The sequence below is a fragment of the Microtus pennsylvanicus genome, chromosome 1, assembly GCF_037038515.1.
Source record: "Microtus pennsylvanicus isolate mMicPen1 chromosome 1, mMicPen1.hap1, whole genome shotgun sequence".
Classification (NCBI taxonomy): Eukaryota; Metazoa; Chordata; class Mammalia; order Rodentia; family Cricetidae; genus Microtus; species Microtus pennsylvanicus.
In genome coordinates, this window is record NC_134579.1 from 32267349 (window position 1) to 32290330 (window position 22982).

At 49.5% G+C, this 22982-nt stretch overlaps 1 protein-coding gene across 2 annotated transcripts in view; it reads right to left on the bottom strand.

Moving 5' to 3' along the window:
* Window positions 1-10933: 10933 nt before the first annotated feature.
* The window catches only part of Cldn14 (claudin 14), a 95199-nt gene continuing 83150 nt past the window's right edge, over window positions 10934-22982 (bottom strand). For both annotated transcript variants that reach the window (XM_075954461.1, XM_075954451.1), the window contains one exon: window positions 10934-11936. In XM_075954461.1, coding sequence (XP_075810576.1) covers window positions 11137-11856 — 720 coding nt within the window. In that variant the 5' untranslated portion in view covers window positions 11857-11936 and the 3' untranslated portion in view covers window positions 10934-11136. The remainder of the gene's footprint in view (window positions 11937-22982) is intronic.

Consider the following 22982-nt stretch of genomic DNA (forward strand, 5'->3'; position numbering starts at 1 on the left):
TTGACAGCGTGGGTCTTGAGAATTGAACTCAGGTCTCCAGGCTTGGCAGCAGGCACCTTTGCCTGCGGGGCCCTCTCAGCAGCCTGGGTGGTGGTTGAGGAGGCCATTTCTTCAGTGTGGCCTCTACCTTGTGTCCTGCATGGGATGTCCCCTCACTAGCAGAACCTGACGGGGGCGGTAAAGGTGTGGTAAGGAGTACTCAGCACTGATCACCCCGGGTACTTGTTTCTGAGTACTCACCTGACTTGGTGCCCTCAGATGACCTCCAGAGGCATTTCAGGTGGGATTTACTCCAGGTTCCTTGGCCCCTGTTCTGACCTTGGGAAAAACGTGAATTTGGGGGGGGGGAGAAGTGTGAGGTCCTGGCAGCATCCCTTCCCTGGTGTCCCCTTCCCCAGCAATCCCCTTCTTATTTCCCACCCCACCTAGCGTGGTGGATCTGGTAGCCTCACCATTGAACCCCAGCCTGCTTTGCTCAGAAAGCGAGATTAAAATCAACCCACATATGGGTTTGGACATTCAGAGTCAGCCTCTGTGGGTGAGCCAGGCAGTTAGCACCCAACTCCCAGAGGGGCCAGGGCAGCCAGCCAGAGGACTGCCCTCTGGGGAGCTGAGACTGCTGCAGGATAGACCACAGAAAGGCAAGTGGGACATGCAGATGCAGCTGCCCGAGAGACTCTTGGCTCCAGAAAACTGACCTGTGTGAAGGGTGTGCATGGACCGGGGAGGGTGGGTGGCAGGAAGCGGGCTCCCTGCTTGCCTGGATGGGGAGTCCGCCCTCCGCTGTTGGATTGATCCCCCACGGCCCCACGGAGGACAGACTGCTTGCTCAGTGTCAGCGGTTGGTTTTGCGTGGGTCTGTGAACGAATCAGGATCACTCCAAGATGAATTTCAGGTTTAGCCCAACAGCAGGGGAGTCAGCTGGTGAACTGACAGTTGCTTCAAACTCTTTTGTTTATTGTTATACAATTTACACCTCTCAGCTAGTCAGTTTCCCTGTACCAAAACCTCTTAGCTGGAGTTGTGAGGGAGTCCTCTGCCCAAACAATTTTCAGCTGGAGACCGTGTGGTTTTCCAAGGCCTCTCACAACTAAGCTTTGTGAAGGCTGCGACTCCTCCAGAAAAACCCAGATAAGAATCAAAAGCTTCAAAGCCTTTAATCCTAGCACTCGGGAGAAAGGCTGTCAGATTTCTGTGAGTTCAAGGCCAGTCTGGTCTACGAAGGTGAGCTCTAGAACAGCTCGAGAAACCCTATCTCAAAACAAACAAACAAACACTCCAAACAAAAGTTAGTTCGAAGCCCAGGTTACTGACATGCTGGAATTCAACCCAGATCTCTCAGCATACTCAGACTTGGGGAATTTAACTTTTTAGGAATATTGGATGTATATGAATGTGTTGCCTGAATGTATGTGTGTCCTGTGCACCACATGGGTACCTGGTACCCAGGAAGGCCAGGGGAGGGTTCTGATCCCCTGGACAGTGGTGAGCTATCTTGTGGGGGAACTGGGGCCTGGACCTGGGTCTGGTGTGAAAGCAGTGTGCGCCATTAACCTCTGAGCCATCTCTGCAGCCTCCAGGGGTTTGACTTTTAATTGCATCTAAAAGACTCTGAGTTGACTCACGAAATTAGCCAGCAGCTCCGGACAATGCGGGGAACCGAGATCAAAGGCGTGTGGCTCAGTGCGTTGAGCCAGGCTAGACCAGAGCAGAGCCTGCAGCCTACGTCTGTGACTAACTGGGCCTCCCAGATGTTGCGTAGAATCCCCTTGGTCCAGATGTCCTCACCTTCAGCATGAAGAGACACTGGACCAGTATGAGAGACACTGAACATTAGGACTGCCTCAAAGATGGAGGCGGTCTCTTCCCTATAAATAAATACACTTGACCAAAAGCACTTGTGGGTTAATCTGGCCCTGCTGCTGATTCTGGCCCAGCCTCAGCTTCCCTCTGGCGACAGGGGCTCAACCACTGAGGGGCTGGGCGCTTCTCCACACGGCCCTAGGCAGGCCTCACCTTCACTGAGTCCCACCCTGGTTCAGCTGTGTCCACGGAGCCCCACACGGCAGTCTACAGTAGGGTGCTGTACTCAAGACAACTCCACTTCCCAGGGACTCTCTTTTCGGGGCTAAACACCCTTGGGGAGAGGGACCCTCCAGACCTGCGAGCTGCCCAGCCACCGCACTTCGCTGGGTGGAGGAGACCATCTCAAATCCAGGAGGCACATCCACGGAGCCACCTGGCAGGAGACACAAAACAGGGCCTGTGCTTTCTTTTGGCTCTGGCCCATGAAGCTGCTTTTTATTCTAAGGCCAGCGCTGTGGGTTTATCCGAGGCTTCTGTTTCCTGGCGGGTGGACAAATGGAAGAAACAGCCCTGCTAGCCACAGGCCCATGTGATACTCAGACCCTCCTGGGCAGCGACCAGAACCACCTCTACCTCCTGAGTCACCGCTGCCAGGTTTGTCCCCACCCTCCCTCTGGCTTTCCTTGCCTCTGCTCAACCACCAGGGCCCTGCGACCCCAGCTCTGGTTTCCAGGACGAAGCTGTGCTGAGCTAAGAGGAAGGGCCTGGACGGAGCAGGGTGGACTTGCCCACCTTTGACTGCAGACTGTTCTCAGAGCAAGCGCTCCTCAGTCCACCTTTGTGCGCCAGCTCCACAGCTAAGGGTGAATTGAGGGGAGGCAGGACAGGAACTCAATAGGGCAGGAACCTGGAGGCAGGAGCTGATGCAGAGGCCATGAAGAGGTGCTGTTCACGGGCTCAGCCTTTTCTCTTATAGAACCCAGGACCACCAGCCCAGGGATGGCCCCCACTATGGGCTGGGCCCTCCCCCACCGGTCACTAATTAAGGGAATGCCCTACAGGCTTGCCAACAACATGATCGAGGCTCCCTCCCCCCGGATGACTTTAGCTCCTGTCAGGTTGACACACAACTGTCCAGGCATAAAATGGCTATAAGACGCACTGTCGGCATTAGATGCTCGGGGTAGGTGCCGAGGCTATTAACCAGCAGGCTCGCCCAGAGAGCGTCTCCTCTGTTTTGTTTTTCTCTTGAAACACAGTTCCTTTGTGTAGTTCTGGCTGTCCTGGAACTCACCCTGTAGACCAGGCTGGCCTCGAAAGCTGACATCTACCTGCCTCTGCCTCCCAAGTGATGGGATCAAAGGCGTGTGCCATCACGGCCCAGCTCTCGTGTGTATGTTTTTTAAGTTAGCATTTTTAGTTACATTTTGTTTTACTTTTTTTAGCATGCATATGCATTTGTGCATGTGTGTTGGCATGCATGTGCCACAGTGCACGTGTGGAGGTCAGAGGCCAACATATAGGAGTCGGGTCTCTCCTTCCACCGTGTGGATCCCAGGGATTGAACTCGAGTTTTTAAAGAATTATTTATTTTATATATATAGTGTAGGCCCATATTTCTATATGGTATAGCAGCCAGGCTCTAAAGCCATAGTCAATGTCTGAGGATGGTCACGTACCCTTCCAGACAGGGCTGTCGCTACCTAACAAAAGGTCAGGATGTGGTTTTGCTCCTTTCTTTGTAATTTGGAGGATGCCTGGTAGAGATGCTGATTCAAGCCTACGTGACAGCTAGCATACAGTGCAGACAGGTAGATGCGGACATGACAAACGCCATTCACCTGGTTACCTAGGAGACAGAATGCTAATGTATTTCCCCCTCAGTTAAGTTTTGGTATAAAGACTGTTTGGAGAATAAAGCAAGAGGAATTCTTCAGGATGTGAACTCAGGACTTCCTGAGGGATCACTGAGAATTTCCCTCCCGATAAAGCCATGTGAGTTGTGTCTTTATTTCCTTGCCTCCACGCTGGTCCAAAGAGATAGTTTATGTTGGGGTCTGGTACAGAGAAATAACTTAGGGTCCGGGCTGCCACCGGACTCCGACAATACAGTGTTCTGGCATGTAGGGCACCAAATCTCATTCTAGGTGGTTGAACCACAACCATGTGGTTGCTGGGAATTGAACTCAGGACCTCTGGAGGAGCAGCCAGTGCTCTTAACCTCTGAGCCATCTCTCCAGCCCCTGACCTTCATCCTCATTGTGTGTATTTGTGCTCTCCTCACACCTTCCTCTGAACACACTGTTTTTGTACTTTCTACCTTGTCCTTCAGAAAGTAACAAGTCTTGGATTCATCATCAATCTTCCCTTTCCCCCTTCCTGTTTTTTTTTTATGAACTTTTATGTTTCCCCCTAGAATGCTTGATATGTATAGTCCATGAAACATTTACAGATATGGTTACTATTCTGTCTCCAGCTTTGCCCACCTGGTAGGTTTGATCCACAGTAACCTTGCTATTGTAATTTCCTAGATAGGCTGTTACTGTAGTTTGTGCTCCTCTTTAAAATAAGAAAAATTAGAAAGCGAGAGATCCGTTCGTTTTTGCATTTCTAGTAGGGTTGAGCATTAATTTCTCTTCTGCTTCAACATTATTAGTTCTAGTTTATTTCAGGTTGTGCCTGTACTTTATATCTCACTCCTTAGAATTGATGGGGATTTGGGGCCTGGAGGGAGGGCTGAGCGGTTGAGAATGAGCATTGCTCTCGCAGAGGCCCTGAATCCTGTTTTTAACACTCATGTCAAGCGGCTCTCAACCTCTTTTAACTCCAGCTCCGGGGAATCTGACATTCTCTCTGGCTTCTGCATGCAACCGCACACACACACACACACACACACACACACACACACACACACACACAGCTACAAAGTTAAAAATAAAACCAATCTGTGAAAATGCGTTGTGTGCCTTCCTCCATCTCTGCTTCAGGCTTGACCTTACCTGTTGTCCAGCTACGGAGTAGTCTGTGGCAATGGAGGCCTCATTTTCCACTCACTGTGGTCCTACGGAGCACTGGGCAAATGGATTAGGGGACACAGTGATAGTGTCACTTTGCCCAGCACGAAGTTCTGCTTTCAACTGCATTCAGCACAGACAGCTTGTCGGTCAACTACAAAGTACATGGCCCTGGGAATAAAAATGTTAGCAGCACAGCAGAGTTCATGGACTGATGAGGACCAGCACTGAGTGAGCTATGAGGGCAGAGCTGAACGAAACCCGTCCTGGTTCTAAGTGTCTACCACGGAGGCTCTGGGCACGAACCCACCCGTATCACTGCCTCCAAGGTCCACCAGGGGAGGGTGGAGCGTGCAGATTCAAATCCTCACACTAATTCGTCCCCACAACGACTGGAAACTGTGGCTGAGCCTCCCTCTCCACACCTGATATTGTCGTCTTTTACGTTTTCTTCATTGCTGTTTCATTCTGGTTTTAATCAGCTTTGATTTTGTAAAGGTAAAAGCATGTGATATCATTGGGCGAGATGGTGGAGGTCTATTCATTCCAGCACTGGGAACGCAGAGGCAAGAGGATTTGATTTAAAGCTAGCCTGGGCTACATAGCAAGACCTTGTCTCAAAAACTAAAACGACAAAAACCCAAAGCATGTGGTAGCGTAAGAATCTTTCAGGAGGGAGGGGCCTGGGTCAAGGACACCCAAGGACAACCCTAGACTTTTCCATTCCCATTCCCACTTCACTACCCAGGCCCCCCTTGCTGCACCCAGCTCACGGTCGACAAGGTCACGGAGCTCTCACCCAAGGCAAGCCCACTTCCTCAGACACCTGTTGAAGCCACTAGACCAAAACCCTCCTGTTTTTCTCTCTAGTTATTAGCCTGGATGAGAAGTCTATGCAAACACCTTCTGTCAGAAAAATGCCTGAGATGACTGAAAAATTCCCAGACCTCCCCGGAGCTGGAGGCAGCTGATGCCCTGGGCAGAAGCTGGTAGGCTGCCCTGGCAGAAGGACCGCTCCAGCCGGTCAATCATTTGCCAGTCTTGCCAGCCTGGGGGAAGGTGGCGAGCATTTAAGAAGAAAGGCCTTCGGTAGAAGGGATTTAAAGCAGACCTGCGCTGGGCTGCCCACCTGCCCGTGTGAGGCTGACTGAGCAAGAGGAGACTTGAGGAAGAGGCAGGTGATTAGCTTGGGGGGTGTGATTTATGGGGTGACCTCCACTGGCCTTTCTCCGGCAGGAAATGGGCGGTTTACTAATGCCTCCCCCTCCACGCACCTGCAAAGCCCATTGGTAGTGTTTTAAAATAATTTACTAGATGAAGTTCAATGTTTTCCTTTGGACAGCTGCCCAGAACAGACCTTTTTTTTTTTTTAATCAGATTACAATGTTTTCCGTTGTCTCTGTCTCTGTCCCTCTCCCTTTCTCTCTTCCCATTTCTGGTAAGGGAAGTCAGAGGAATCCAGGACCTTTATTTATGTATTTTCTGAAGCAGGGTCTTTGTTACCTCAGGTCTTACTCAGACTCCGCTCAGAGCCAAAGGATGACTAAACCTCTGACCCTTGAACTCTTGACCCTCCTGCCTCCGCCTCCCAAGGGCTGGATGTATACCGTGTGCCCAGTTTAGGGGGTGCTGAGGATTGAACCTAGGACTTTGTGTATGCTAGGCTAGCACTGTACCAGGTGAGCCGTGTCCTGAGCCCCTGTGATACAGACCTCAAAGCTCAGATAAACCCGTTCGGTTTCTCCCCTCTCCCAGGGTGATCATTTGGCAATCCTCCTCTCTTCATGTGTGTGCGCGTGCGCTTTTGTATGTGCGTGCTTATGTGTGTGTGTGCATGTGTGTGTGTGTGTTTAAGGGCTTCAGGTAACACATGACCTCTGAAACAGAGGACAACTTTCAGGAATCCTCTCCTTCTACCATGGGGATCTTGGGGTCCAAACTCAGGCTGCCTCCCTCCGCTTTCCCTGCTTGGTCCATGAAACACGCAACAACAGCCAGAGGAACCTGACCTGAAGCTGTGACCCAGGTACCCAGTTGTAAGGTCAAAATCCTACTTCTATCTCTGGTTTATCCTTAACGTAAACCTCGGTTGTACAAATTCTGGACTGCCTTAGCTTCATAGTATTCCATGTGGTCACTGCAGGCAGTACGGAGTTAGGATGGTCAGGGAAACTTCAGAGGGCTTAGGTTTCTAAAGACACAACTCATGAGAGCATTTGGGTGTGGTCCATGGGGGGCGGGCAGGTGCTGAACACAGAAGGGCACAGGCCCATGACTGGGCACGGCTTCCTCGAGAGACCCACTGAAAAAAGGGTATCTTCTCCAAGGACCCACAGGTGGAAGGTTCTGGTATCTCGTCTCAGGGGTGGGTGGAGGAGACTCAGGATTGGAAGGCATCAGGGCCTGGTGGTCTGTGTCCATTCAGGGCTGCCCTAAGGGAGGAGGGCTGGCCTCTTACTTCTCCTGGAACTAGGCCCTTCCGTGTGTGTGTGTGTGTGTGTGTGTGTGTGTGTGTGTGTGTGTGTTTGGGGGGGGGCTAGGCGGCCTGAACAGAGGAGGAAGGACCCAGAAATTGCGGCTGACTAGACCTCAGGATCAGAGCCAAATTCAGAGAGAACCAAATGTAGTGTTTCTCAATCCACAGGGGCAGGGCTGTAATTCATCCCTCGCTGTAACAATGGCCTCCTGGAACACATCTGAGTTTGACTCATGTTTCCTTCTCATCCTGAAACTTGAGGTCTTGTGTCAGGCCTCAAAGGAGTCTGCTTGGTTAAGACCTAGGCCTGCGGTTTTGAGCAGGAGGTAGCATCTACCCATGGCGTGGCGTCTACTCCATGGCGACGGCCCTGATTGTAGGGTGGCAAAGAGAGACTTAGAGGGGCAGGAACACTTGTCCTGGGAGTTAATGCGGAGAGAAAATGAGGGGAGGCACTGTTAATTGTATGAGGAGACCCAGGTTTGCCTCCCATCCATTCCCATGTTTTGATGGCCAGGTGTAGGGTGGACCCACACATCACTTCCTGTTAGGTGTAGGGCGGACCCACACACCACTTCCTGTTTTCCCTGGGGGCTGCAGATGTGGAAGTGATGTCACCTTTCATCCTCTGCAGTCAGGACCCCACCCACCCCTAAGCACCTCCACCCCCATGCTCTATAAGTGATAGTTCTGAGAAGCTCCACATACAGTCACAAATTACATATGTGTCTATGAGGATTCACATGGTTGGAAGATGATTATACTAGAGGTCTGTTCTGTGCTGCTGGCGTAAACAAACACCCCTACCTGTTCAAAAGGATTCAATCCTGCTTCAAATTCGCTTCCTATTGTTCTTTTATTTTTATATTTACTATTGTGTGTGTGTGTGTGTGTGTGTGTGTGTGTGTGTGTGTGTGTGCGGTTCCCAAGGAAGCCAGAAGAGGGCGCTTAAGTCCCTGGAGTTGTGGATCCAGGCTGGTATGACCTGCTCATGGAGGTGCTGGAATCCAGCCTCCTTTTGGAGCAGTGAGCACTCTGGTCTGCTGAGCCATCTCTCCAGCCCACCTTCTTCTGTCCTTAACACTTCTAGGTCAGGCTGCTTGCTTGAGTCTGTTTTCCTGCCATTTGGATGAACTCTTGAGAGAGGAACCATTGCTTGGTTTTCTTCACTAGAGTACTTCTGGCTATATGGCAATCGTATAATCATCCAAGGAGGTTTTGTTTTATTTTTTTTTTTTGCATTTTTCAAAGAATTTTCTTTATTATTCTCTTTTGAGACACAGTCAGAATTTTATTTATTATTTTGTCTTTTGAGACCCAGTCTTCTGTATCTGAGGCTGACCTTGGACTTGCCGTGTAGTCAAGGACAGTTTTCCTTTTTCTTTTTAGATTCATGTGTTTTATCCGCATGTTTGTATGAGGGCCTGGTGGTGTCGGGGATCAGAAGAGGGTGTTGGATCTTCTAGAATGGAGTTACGGATGGTTGTGAGCTGTGATGCAGGAGTCGGGAACCGACTTCGGGTCCTCTGCAAGAACAAGTGCTCTGGACTGCTGAGCTCCTCTCCAGGGTGATGTTAACGCCTGCTCTGCCTGGGACTACAGGCAGTGCCAACACACTCGGCTTAAGACCAACGGCCTCACCTGTGCTAGGTAAGCACGTTACCAGCTGAGCTGTAGCCTCAGCTGCCAGGTGGTTGAGAATTGTCACATCTCTACCAAGGCCAGAGACAGACTCAGATCTCCCTAACCCCTTTTCCTTCCTTAAATTTTTCATTTTTGAGAATTCTATAGTTGTACACACCGCTCTTATTTTATCGAGTTCCTCATTTTACAAGCTGCTGGTTATGAGGGAGGGAGGCACCAACCCCGGGGACCTTCAAGCCCTCTCTTATCTGATTGGCTGCCTCATGTTGCCAGGTGTGTTGGATAGTTCTATGTCAACTTGACACAGAAGAGAGTCACTGGAGAGGAAGGAACTTCAATGGAGAAAATGCTGCCAAAAGATCTGGGTGTGAGGCGTTTTCTCAATTAGTGATTGATAGGAGAGGTGCAGACCATAGTGGGTGGAGCCATCCTGGGAGAGTGGTCTGGGGTTCTATAACAAAGCAGACTGAGCAAGCCATAGAGAGCAAGCCAGTGAGCAGCACCCCCATGGCCTCTGCATCCTGGTGTGGGAGGTCCTTCTGTCTGTGTGTTGCTTTTATTGGTTAATGAATAAAGAACTGGCTTGGCCTATAGCACGGGAGGAGGAAGGTGGAGTTAGAGAGAAGCCATGGAGCTGCCGGAGACAGATGTGCTGAAACTTTGCTGGTAGGTCACGACCTCGTGACCTCGTAGTGATGCACAGATTACTTGAAGTGGGTTAAATTACGATGTAAGAGTTAGGCAATAAGAAGTTAGAGCTAATGGGCCAAGCAGTGTTTTAATTAATACAGTTTCTGTGTGATTATTTCGGATCTAAGCTAGCTGGGTGGCCAGGAACCAACAAGCAGCCTCTCCTTCTAACAGCATCCTGCCTCCAGGTTCCTGCAGTGCTTGAATTCCTGTCCTGACTTCCTTCATCCATGGTCTACAGTGCGGAAGTGTAAGGCGAATAAACCGTCTCCTCCCCAACCTGCTTTCCGTTATGGTGTTTCATCACAGCGGTAGAAACCCGGAGACCCCAGAAACCCTGTGAGCAGATTGTGGGTGGGCTGACTGCAGGAGACAAAAGAGATTCCTCAGCTCCACCTGCCCCTGGGGGCCTCCCAACATTCGGGAACCCGAGGGTCTAGGGAGCCCTGCAAAGTCAAGGCAGAGCCTGGTGTCAGAGAGTGTGGTTAACTTTGGTTGTAACGTGACAGGTTCTAGAACAGTGATTCTCAACCTGTGGGTCGCGACCCCTATGAGGCCGCGTGACAGGTATTTACATTACGGTTTATGACGGCTGCAAAATCACAGTTATGAAGTGGGAACAGATGGTGCTATGGTCAGGGCCAGCGCAGCATGAGGACCTGGATTAAAGGGTCGCAGCATCAGGAAGGCTGGGAACCAAGGACAGGCAGAAAGTCAGAGAGCGCCAGCATTCCTCACTCACCGCTTCCAGACCGTGGACTCCACGTGACCGGCTGCCTCTTGTTCCTGCTGCCGTGATGGCTGAACCCTCAGACTGTAGCCACAACAAACGCTTATTCCCCTGAGCTGCAGCTTCCTGCTTTTGGTCCTGTGTCCCCGCCCCTAGGATGGTATTTCCTACCTTGGGTTGTTTTTCCTTCCTTCCTTAACCAGTCTCCAAAATTCCTCACAGACACGCCAGGTAACTAACCCAGATGATTCTAGACGGTTCTCAACCTTCCTAATACTGTGCCCCTCTGATCTCTGGACTTCCAGGGCTTCTGTGATGTCCTGGGGGCACAGCAATCGGCTTTCTCAGATTTTCCCATCATGCACTAGTGGATGCTAGTGCTTTAATGTCAGGCTCAGGGGTCCTCATCCTTAGGGCGGCTGCCCAACTGGGATACTCAAAATTCCTAGGGCTTTGATGAGCTTTTCTACCCCTGAAGAAGCAGCACCCACTGCCATCCACCTCAGAACCACCTCCGAGGGGCTTGTTCCCACGTTGCAAACCGACCCCATGGGCCAAGCTTCCAAGCCAGTCTTTATTGAGCTCTCATTAAACCACCCACATAAATACATATAATAAATACAAAAACAGTACTTTTTAGAAGTCTTTGCTTTGAAGAGCACCCTGCCCAGGGTTCTGGGCTCACTTCCCCATGTGCATGGGTCTCTGCCTCCTCCCTGCATCTGTCAGTGGTCCCTTGGGGGCCAGTAGCCCTGGCAGAGGCCTGGGAAGGAATTCATACGTAGTCATTCAACCTGTACCCACTGTGCGAGGCTGAGGTCACCGAGGGGGCACGGTTGTCCTTGTAGGCTGCTGGTGGGTGGTAGGCAGGGGCGGTGGCTGTGGTGGTGGCCCCAACTCTGGGTTGGGCCTGGTAGGGCCTGTAGGGAGCCTCATCCTGGCAGGACAAACAGAGCAGGGTGCCCCCAATGAGGGACAGAGACGAGGAGATGAAACCCAGGTACAGGGCCTGGCCGATCTCGAACTTCATGCCACTGGGCAGCAGCGGGTTGTAGAAATTCTGCACCACGTCGTTGGTGGTCCAGGACACGGCCACCATGCACAGCAGGCCGGCCAGCAGGAAGAACGCGCCCCCCAGCACCGCGAAGGTGGTCTTGGCGGGTGTGCCCTTGGCACAACGAGTGCACTTCATGCCCACCACAGCAAAGGCGGAGGCCATGCCCGACAGCAGGCAGGAGATGACCATGAGCGCCCGCGCCGCCTGCAGGTCCCGGGGCAGTGCCAGCAGCGACCGGTAGATCTGGCACTGGTAGATGCCCGTGCTGTGCCACACACACTCCATCCACAGCCCCTTCAGGTAGGACACGGCAGTCAGGATGTTGGTGCCCACGTGGGCTGTCCTCCGCCAGTGCGGCAGGATGGTGGTGATGAGCGTTCCCACCATGCCCAGGAAGCTAAGCACGAAGCCCAGAAGCTGGACGGCTGTGCTGGCCATGGCCAAGGGCTCCGCTAGCCGCGCCAGGCAGCGCCCGGGTCCCTAGGGCTGGGTCTGTTCCTTAGGTGCCCACAGGTGGCCTAATAAAGCAAAAGGGAGGGTGAGAAAAGGGAACTGGGTTAAATATTATCTTGATGCATTTATTTCTGCAACGGAAACGCTTTTCCATAGGCAGTTGGTATGATAATTTACATATCCTAAAAATAAAATGGTTTTGGGGACTTCATAGGATGGAAGGGCAGAGCTGGAAGAGAGAGATGCAGGTCCCAGAAGCCTGTGCTTCCTGGAGCCCCCAGGGGACCGCACGTCAAAGCCCCCATTCTGAATGTCTCCTGGGTCCTACTCGTGGGAAGCAGGTAGAGGAAGTTCTGCTTTTTATCTAACCTCAGCCTTTTTTGTTACATCTGAGCCTTCCTTCTGTTTGATCAGTTATTAGTAATAACAAATGTTATCCACGCAGCTTGGGCTGACTGGCAACGTGTTAAGGTGTGTGTACCAATTGTGACTTAGAGAACAGTCTGGGGAGGCTGGGTCTCTAAAGGGGTGACTTTCTCAGGCACCTCAGAGGCTGCTTTGGAATTCAGAGCTAATGTGACATTAAGACTTCTGGCTCCTGCCCAGGGACAGGGTTGTGCCCAGGGACAGGGTTGTGCCCAGGGACAGGGTTGTGCCCAGGGACAGGGTTCCCAGGTGGCCAGGTGCTTAGGGCCCAGCTCGGCTTTGCTAGCTGCAAAGGTACCCCAGGGTGGGGAACTCCTCAAGCCCGTCAGGTCAGTCCCCAGCTGTCCCAGGCGGCCACGGTCTGCAGAGTGGAAGATCCAGTACGATACTGGGTTTCCTGGCTGACCCCTGACTCTGACCTTGTCCAGCCTTTCCTTGTGAAGGTTACCAGTTAAGGTAAGGCTTGCCTGCCTGCAAGGCTTGGTGAGTGGACCAGTCTCCAGAGGTCTAAGCGTGTATTTATGGAAAGCAAGGAGGGCTAATTTTAGAAATCATTAGGTGCTATTTTTAATTTAAGGATTTTCTAATTTAAGAAGTGTTAATGAGCCCCCTACCCCACCTCCAGCTCCCCCCACCTTCCCATAGCAGCAGCAGGTGCTGCTGGCATCAAGCGATCCTTCCCAGCTTTGCTTCTCACTTTAAGGCTGTTCATTCGGTAGAGAACATATTAACTGAACGTCTCCTAGGAAACCGCGTGACTCTCCTCCAGCTGCTGAGGAAAGCTCGGCCCTGCACTACTGTTTGCATTGGAAAGGCCCTGCCTCGTGCTGGAGCTGTGTGGGATTGGCCTGTTCAGGGTTGACTTTGGAGTCCCCTGTGGGCTACTGTTTTCCCCTCAGGCATATGTACGCCTGTGGAAGCATTTGCAAGAGAGATGCGGGGCCAAGACAAAGGGTGTAAAAGTCCTCAGTGGGCCAGGTGGGCAGAGTGGCATCTGACAGGGTGAAGGCCTTAGGTGTTGCACAGGTGCTCTGTGTGTGTATGTGTGTGTGTGTGCATTCATACATGAATGTGTGTGCACATGAGTTGGTGTGTGTGTGTACATGCACATGTATGTGAGTATGCATTCATGCATGAGTGTGTGTGTGCATGCACGTGTGTGAGTGTACATTCATGCATGAGTGTGTGTGCATGAGTGTGTGTGTGAGCATGTGCATGCACATGTGTGAGTGTGCATTTATGCATGAGTGTGTGTGTGTGTGTGTTCGTTTCAGGGGCTTCCCTGCACCCTAAAGAGTTTCAGAGACTGTCGTTACAGCTCCATACTTCCTGTAACTTTAAGTTACCTGATAGCCTTGTAGGCATTGATGGTTAAATTGACAGGACTTTCTGTGTCACTGACAGTCTCTCACCAGGTCTGTGACAATCACAGGTAACTAGCACTAAATGGCTTGATAGCATCTGCTGTGCGCATTCAGGACACCAGCAGGAGATGTCTCCCACCAAGTCACACAGAAACGACACCTTGTTTCTGAGTCCCACGTCTGTACACCTGAGTAAAGAAAACTTTTCTAAACAAGAGAGCTTGTGTTGGTGAGACATAAACCCTGATTTGCGGTGCAGGGCCTCAGAGGTCATTTCTGCTTCGGTAAATTGCAGGAGCCTGCGGATTTGGTGTCAAACACTGAAAGTCACCTGGATTGCAGGATTTCTAAGCCTTTCCCAGGAGGCATCATCTCACGATTCAAATTCATTCTCTCTCTCTCTCTCTCTCTCTCTCTCTCTGACAGGGTTTCTCTCTGTAGCTTTGGAGCCTGTCTTGGAACTCTCTGTAGACCAGGCTGGTCTCAAACTCGTAGAGATCCGCCTGCCTCTGCCTCCTAAGTGCTGGGATTAAAGGCGTGCGCCACCACCACCCAGCAATTTCTTTACAAATACAGATGATTCGGACTGGCAAGCTGGCTCAGTGGGTAAACGCTTACTGCCAAGGCAGATGGACCAGAGTTCTATCCCTGGAATCTAAATGGTGGAGCTCCTTCAAGTTGTCCCTTCCTCTCTATCTGTTCCCTCTCTGTTCCCTCCCCACATACATGCAATACACACATGCATGCATAACACACTAAATAAATAATTTTTAAGGATGCAGATCATAAATATTTTAAGAGGAAATAACTGAATTTCAGTTTAAAAAAAGCCCTCAGTGTTTTCAGAGCTGTTTTTTCCTAGTTGTATAGATCTGTTAGGATATTTTTATTTTTCAAAAGCCTGCCTTACAAGGGCAAAGTATAAGAACAAAGAAAGCTAAAAGAAAAGGTGTACATCCCACTGAGCAATACAATGCATTTTTTTAAGTGTTAAATGATTATTAAATAGAAATAGCTGGTATTTTTATGTGTGGTGGGGAAAGATTTCTATAGGGAGCGTTATGGGTTGATCTGTAGCTACCAAAATAGCTACACTGATGTTCCAGGACCTCAGAATGTCACCTTCTTTGGAAACAGGGTAATTACACAGGTGGATGAGGACCTGCTGGAGGAGGCTGGGCCCCTGAGCCAGCAGATTAGTGTCTTTACGAGAAGATAGAAGACATTGTGTGGAGACCGAGGTGGAGTTTGGAGGATGTGTCTAGAAGCCCAGAACCTTCCAGATCCAGCATCTGCTGGGAGCTAGGAGAGAGCCATGGGGCAGGCTGCCCCCACAGCTATCAGGAGCACCTCTGAGGAGCCCAGGCCCCAAACAAACATCCCCAGCTCCTCCTGCCTCCCCCAGCACTGTCTGCTTAGCTTAGGAAGTTAGACAGAAGCACACCGAGTCTGGATACAGGAGTTAGACAGAAGCACACCCGAGTCTGGATACAGGAGTTAGACAGAAGCACACCGAGTCTGGATACAGGAGTTAGACAGAAGCACACCGAGTCTGGATACAGGAGTTAGACGGAAGCACACCCGAGTCTGGATACAGGAGTTAGACGGAAGCACACCGAGTCTGGATACAGGAGTTAGACAGAAGCACACCCAAGTCTGAAGATAGGTGTGAGTCTCCCGAGCAGAGCGCTGAACTAGGGTGGCTTTGTGTTTGTCACGACGACAATCAAAGCGGCGTCTACCATCATGTCCCCAAACGTAGACAGGAGATGAGGAGAAAGATCTGGAAACTCTGTAGATGTGAAGTTCAAGGGCAAGCCCTGTCTGCGTGGCCACACAGGGATCAAATGACTGGTCTTCTCTACTTTAATAATAATAATTTAACCTACAAAGACGTTGAGACTGGAATTGGTGCTCTGCTTTTGGCCTGCGCCCAACTTCTTTCTGCCCTTTTTAGGTTGGTTGTCTGTTTTTCTTTCTCCTCTCTTAAAAAAAAAACTTATTTATTTATTATGTGTATGTATGTGTGCCTGCACACACACGCACGTACACGCATGCCTGCGCACATACACACACACACATACACACGGTGCCCATGCAGGCCAGAGGGGGTCGGGTCCCTTAGAGCTGGAGTTTCAGTGTGAGCTGCTTGGGGCGGGTACAGGAGTCATCTGTAAGCAGTGGGTGCTCTTAACCGGTAAGCCATCTCTCCAGTCCCCACCCCCAACCTTTCCAACAGTGTCTGAATTACTGTCATTTTTTCTTAAATCAACATGTCTGGGTTTCATAGATCATAAAAACCCAAATTTGGGGTGTGGGCCAGGTGTGGGTAAGGTAGGAGTGTAACAGAGCTCAGCAGGGGCTTTAGTTAGGACCTACATCAAGACAGACAGACAGCTGGGTGGGAGGGAGGAGGGGGAAGAGAAAACCCCAAACTAAGCCACAGGAGGCTGTCACGGCTGGTGGGAAACCTCCAGGGGTAAGACAACACAGCTGGCCTCTGAGTTTTGCGAACCTCTGGAAGTTACTCATCTGAGCGTGGGACTGGGACATATGGCTGCAGTTTCGAATGGGGTGCCAAGTGGGAACGCGAAGCAAGGGTTTACTGATGTCAAATAAAAAATCGTGCACATTGTTTCAGTCTCGTTCTCTGAGATTGCACCTTGAGCCCAGGCCAGTTTCTCCTCAGGTGCCGAGCATTTGTGGTGCTGGGACCTGTTGTTGCTGGTGCTTCCACTGATGGTGAATTCGTAGCCAAATCTACCACGTGTGTTTTGTTATTTCATTTAAGGGCAGGAAAGCTGACATTTAAAGTCAAGTGTCTGGGCTGAGCAGGGAGATCAATGAGGAGAGGACTGTGACACTTGGTGAGAGATATTGGGGACCGGAAGAGCGTGGAGGTGACCAGGTGGGGTCTTAGAAAAGGCAAGGCTGACAGGGAGAGACAGGTATTGAGAATGATGGCCTTGGGCACCCGGACAATGGATAGGGAAGACAGATGGGACGATGAGGATTGTGGCTGTGATGTTAGCTCTCTGGATGTCGGGATGTCTGGTCCAGTGTTGTCATTTGTGCCCTTGGTATAGTGTTCAGTAGGGAGTTCTTTCTTTCCTCTCTCTCTCTCTCTCTCTCTCTCTCTCTCTCTCTCTCTCCCTCCCTCCCTCCTCCTTCCCTCCCTCCCTCCCTCCCTCCCTCCCTCCCTCCTTCCCTCCCTTTTTCCTTCCTTCCTTTCTTTCTTTCTTTCTTTCTTTCTTTCTTTCTTTCTTTCTTTCTTTCTTTCTTTCTTTCATGAAGATCTTATATAGCTCAGGTTGGACTCATATTTACTCTGCAGCCAAGGCAAGGATGAACCTCTGACACTCTCGACTCTACGCCCTGCCCAGTGCTGGGGTTTCAGACAGGCGCAAACACACCTGACTGATGTGGTGCAGAAGGTTGAATCCAGGACTTTGAGCATGCTGGGCAACATTCTACTAGCCAATGTTAGCTTGATATGTGGATTTTGAATTTTTAATTAATTAAGTTAATTAATTGCTTAATTTTGTGACAGTCTGACATAGCCCAGGCTGGCCTTAAATTTGATTTGTTGCCAAGATATCCTTGAACTTCTGATTCTCTTGCCTCTACTTTCTGATTTTGGATACTACAGGTGTGCACCACCACACCCTGTTTGTGGGGTCCTGGGGATCAAACCTAGGGTCTCTTGAATGCTAGGCAATCACTCTACAAACCGAGCCTCATCTAGCCCTGTCTACACCTTTCCCATGTCAGAAGTTGAAAATTAACTGGGTCATTGATGAGGTTTCAGATTGTATGATTTCCTGTAGAACTCAAGGACCCAGAGAGAAGGTAGCATGTGGCCTTTCAGGCTTGTCTTTCCCGTGTGCACGGTGACCAAGCTGTACACTTTCTCTGAGGCATGCTGTACGTTAGAAATTACCTTCACCTGCTTTCAGGCCGAACCCATTACACATGAAAACCCAGATCCTTGTTCAGAAATGACTGGGAATTTCAAGGTGTCAGCAGCAACCAGCAGCGCTCATAGCTAAGTGAGCATCTCACAAGGTGCCTGGCTCCTTGAAACAGGCCACAGATCAGGCATTCAGTCCTGTCTGTGAGGATGAGCCCAGGAGCTGGCCCTTGGGGTTCCCCCCATGAAACTGACAAGAACATCTGCTTGGGAGTTCAAAGGGGGAGACTTCTTGCAGTGTTTCAGCATTAAAAATATGGCTTCATGTGCTTATTTTTTTCTTAAGTGTAACCTGGGTACCCTGTAAATATTGTCCAAGGAGGAAGCTTTTCGGACAAAGCTGGCACTAGTCTCCAGTGACCAGGAGCAACCAGGAAGCAGCCCTGGGGATCCCAATCCTAGTTTTCAGAGCTATCCTGTCATAGGCAAACTACAGGGTCCCCACGATGGCCCACCCATTGGGAGTGAAGCTACAGAGCTGGCAACCCTGCCCCCCCCTCTCGATTATAGTCACCCAACAGGCAAGACGGCAGAGGCTGCCTCTCTTCAGACCCTGCAGCCTCCATCAAACCGTTCTAGGGGAAGTTCCCCACTCATGGTTGCTGTTGGCTGATTCCCCTGAAAGCCACACGTCCTGCAATCAGTGTGGGGATCTGCTGCTTGAATAGGGCATACACAGATCAGGCAGACAGAGGAATGCATGGGCTAAAAACTCCAAGAATCACCACTGTCTGAATCTGAAGATGGCCTTGGTACAAGCTTGACTATGATACTTCTGTGCTACAAGAGACCATTTCTGATGTAGACAATAAACCAATAAAAGAAAACCCATAACATATTCAATTTCATTGATTTTTTTATCTACGTGCACGTATACACACACACACACACACACACACACACACACACACACCCCACACCAGGGCTAGGGAGAAATCTTACAGAATAGAAACACTAGCTTTTTTTTCTATTCTCTTATTCTTATTAAACATAAGCTTATGGGCTGGGCGGTAGTGGCATACACCTTTAATCCCAGCACTCAGGAGGCAGAGGTAGGCGGATCTCTGTGAGTTCAAGGCTAGCCTGGTCTACAAGAGCTAGTTCCAGGCTCCAAAGCTACATAGAAACCCTGTCTCTAAAAACCAAACCAACCAACCAACCAACCAAACAACAACAACAACAAAAAACCCATAAGCCTATGGACCAGAATTCAATGCTTGGAACCCACACAAAAGTCTGGACTCGGTGCTCTGTATCAACAATCCCAGTACTTTCATGACTAGGTGTGAGGGGGAGGCAGGAGACCCCTAACCCAGCTAGCCAGGAGTACACAGCACAGCATCAGAGACAAGATGGACGGACCCTGCCTTGACAGGAGAAAGGAGAGATTGGCTCCTGAAAGTTGTCCTCTGGCCTCCACATGTACATCCTGCCCCAATAAATAGATATTTTAAAAACTGGATATGAACATGTAGAAGAATGAAAATAGACCCATATCTATCACCATGCACAAAACTCAAGTCCAAATGGATCAAAGACCTCAGCATAAAGCCAGCCACACTGAAACTTATAGAAGAGAAAGTGGAAAGTACACTTGAACACATTGGCACAGGGAACACTTCCTAAATATAACCCCAGCAGCACAGACACTGAGAGAAACAATTAATAAATGAGACCTCCTGAAACTGAAAAGTTTCTGTAAAGCAAAGGACATGGTCAACAAGACAAAATGACAGCCTACAGAATGGGAAAAGATCTTCACTAACCCCACATCAGACAGAGGTCGGATCTCCAAAATATACAAAGAACTCAAGAAATTGGACACCAAAAGATCACATAATCCAATAAAAAAAATGGAGTACAGATCTAAACAGAGAACTCTCAACCAAGGAATCTAAAATGGCTGCAAGACACTTAAGGAAATGTTCAACATCCTTAGTCATCAGAGAAATGCAAATTAAAACAACTCTGAGATTCCATCTTACACCTCTAAGAATGGCCAAGATCAAAAACACTGATGACAACTTATGCTGGAGAGGTTATGGGGAAAAGGGAACACTTCTACATTGCTGGTGGGAATGCAAGCTGGTACAACCCCTTTGGATGTCAGTATGGCGATTTCTCAGAAAATTAGGAAACAACATTACTCAAGACCCAGTAATACCATTTTTGGGTATATACCCAAAGGATTGCTCAATTGTACCACAAGGGCATGTCCTAAATTATGTTCATAGCAGCTTTGTTTGTCATTGCCAGAACCTGGAAACAACCTAAATGCCCCTTGATCGAAGAATGGATAAGAAAAATGTGGTAATTTACACAGTGGAGTACTACATAGCAGAAAAAAATAACAGCAGCTTGAATTTTGCAGGAAAATGGATGGAGCTAGAAAATATTATTTTGAGTGAGGTAACCCAGACACAGAAATACAATTATCACATGTACTCACTCATAGGTGGTTTTTAAACATAAAGCAAAGAAAGCCAGCCTACAAACCACAATCCCCGAGAATTTAGACAACACTGTGGACACTAAGAGAGACTTATATAGATATAATTTACATGGGAAGTAGAAAGTAGAAAAATACAAGATCTCCTGAGTAAATTGGGAGCATGGGGACTTTGGGGGGGATTGAAGAGGGGAGGGAAGAGGCAGGAAGGGGAGCAGAGAAAAATGTAGAGTCAATAAATATCAATTAAAAAAAGAAAAAAGTGGAAAACAAGTCGGGCAGTGGTGGTGCACACCTTTAATCCCAACACATGGGAGGCAGAGACAGGTGGATCTCTGTGAGTTGAGGCCAGCTAGATCTACAAGAGATAGTTTCAAGACAGGCTACAAAGCTACAGAAAAACCCTGTCTCAAAAAACCAAAACAAAGTAAATAAATATTTATTAATACTTATTAATAATTGTGACAGTTACTGTCTGTCAACTGGACAGGACCAGAACCAGCAGTAGAAACAAAACTCTTTGCAAGGGAGTTTCTAGATTAGGCTAGTTGGGAACGAAGACTCACAGTAAATGCTGGGAGCACTGTTCCAGGGGTTGGGAGCACTGACTGAATGGAAAGGAGGAAAGGATCTGGGAGCACCGCTCATCGCTGCCTCCTGGCTGTGGATCCGCCTCATGCTCCTGTTGCCATGGCTTTTCTGCCTCACACCGTCAACCTCTCTTTTTCCTGAGTTGCTTCTGTCACAGCGGAGAGGAAAGTCACTAGGGCGGTAATATTTTCACGGCTCCCAAAGATGACTTTGTTTTCTTTCCTGTGTAGTTTTCTCTGCAGACGCCTCCTGAGGCATCGATCCCATTGCACAGATAAGTAAGTAAAATGCAGGGAGCGCCCAAGATTGGTGGATCACAGGGATCCAGATAAGGGCAGAGGCTGGCACTGCCTCCACCCTGAGTAATTGTAGGCAAACTTGCAGCCTGACTCAGCGCCACCCCCCTGGAGGCAGAGGCTTCCTTGCTGCTGTGTAGAAGACGCTGAGATAAGACAGTGAAAACCTGACAGCCCAGTCTGGGGACACTAGCAGGAGGAGCATGAGGCTGAGGTGTGATCACTCTTACCGAGGAGGGGCCAGCCAGAGAGAGACACAAGGAAGCACGGAGCCCACCTGCATCCTGGGACCAAGATGGGGGGACCTTGGATCGCCATTGTGGGTGATCCTTGGGTTTGCCAGCTTTAATGTAAACAAACCCAGGACCTAAAGGATTTAGACTTTCGAAAAACTTAAACCTCTCCATGGGAATTAAAAGCCAGAACCCAGAGATCTCTAAAGTTTGGAGATCTTCTCAGGATGTTAATCCTGATTCCCTTTCTACCTTGCCCAGAGCCCTGCCCTCTGTCTTGGGAAGACAGCTACTGAGGACGTAGGCTCAAGGTAGTTGAGGATTTTATATAAAATAGCACAAAGTTTCCTCTCTTTATGCCATTTTTTTCTTTTTCTTTTTTTCTGAGACGGGGCTTCTTTGGAACTCATTTTGTAGACCAGGCTGGCCTCAAACTCACAGAGATCCGCCTGACTCTGCCTCCCGAGTGCTGAGATCAAAGGCCTGCACCACCATTGCCCACCCATTTTTCACCCGTATTAAGAAATTGCCAAAAAGCCTGGAGAGACAGATGCTCAGTCAGTAAAGCGCTTGCTGTGTGGGCATGAAGACATGAGTTTGATGCCTGGAACTGACATTAAAATAGCCGGGCATGACACTAGAGAAGTTCCTGGCAATCCACAAGGATGACCCCAGCTAAGACCCTAAGTAACAGAGGAGAGGGGGCCCAAACTGGCCTTGCCCTGTAGTCAGACTGATGAATATCTTAAATGTCACCATAGAACCTTCATTGAGCAATGATGAAAACAGAGGCAGAGACCCACAGGGGAGCACTGGGCTGAACTCCCAAAGTCCAGTTGAAGAGTGGGAGGAGTGAGAATATGAGCAAAGAGGTCAAGACCATGATGGGTTCACCCACTGAAAACAGTCTACCTGAGCTAATGGGAGCTCATCAACTCCAGCCGGACAGGGAAGGAACAAGCATAGGACCAAACTAGTCCCTCTGAATGTGATTGACAGTTGTATGGCTGGGGCAGACTGAGGGGCCACTGGCAGTGGCACCAGGATTTATTCCTACTGCATGTACTGGCTTTTTGGGATCCTATTCTCTTTGGATGGATACCTTCCTCAGCCTAGATATAGTAGGGAGGGCCTTGGACCTTCCACAAAGCAATGTGCCTTACCCTTTCTGAGGAGTGGATGGGGGCGGGGTAGGTGGAAGAAATGGGAGGAGGGGAGGGAGAGGGAATTGGGATTGGTATGTAAACGAAAAAAAGATAGTTTGTTTTCTTTTTTTTAAAAAAGATAAATTATAAAAAAGTAAAAAATAAAATAATCAGGCATGGTGCCCAGAACTTAAACCCCAGCACGGAAGAGGTGGTGGGTCTCTGGGGCTCTCTAGTCAGTCGGCCTAGGCTAATTGGTGAGCTTCAGGCTAACAAGAGACCTTGTCTCAAGCAATAAGGTGGACAGTACTCCTGGGCTCCCCAAGCATGTGTACACACGCATGCTCAAACACACACGTTCTCATGATCACACAGAGAGATGATAGATAGATAGATAGATAGGTAGATAGATAGATAGACAGACAATAGATAGATGGATGGATGATAGACAGATGATAGATGATAGTTGGATGATAGACAGACAGACAGACAGACAGACAGACAGATAGAGCTATGAACCAAACTGACTCATTCCCCCTTCTTCCAAGTGGATGTGTGTGTGCTTGGATCTGAGAGAGGTTCCTGTGAGGAGGAGGAGGAGGAGGACAAGGACGAGGAGGAGAAGGAGGAAGAGGAG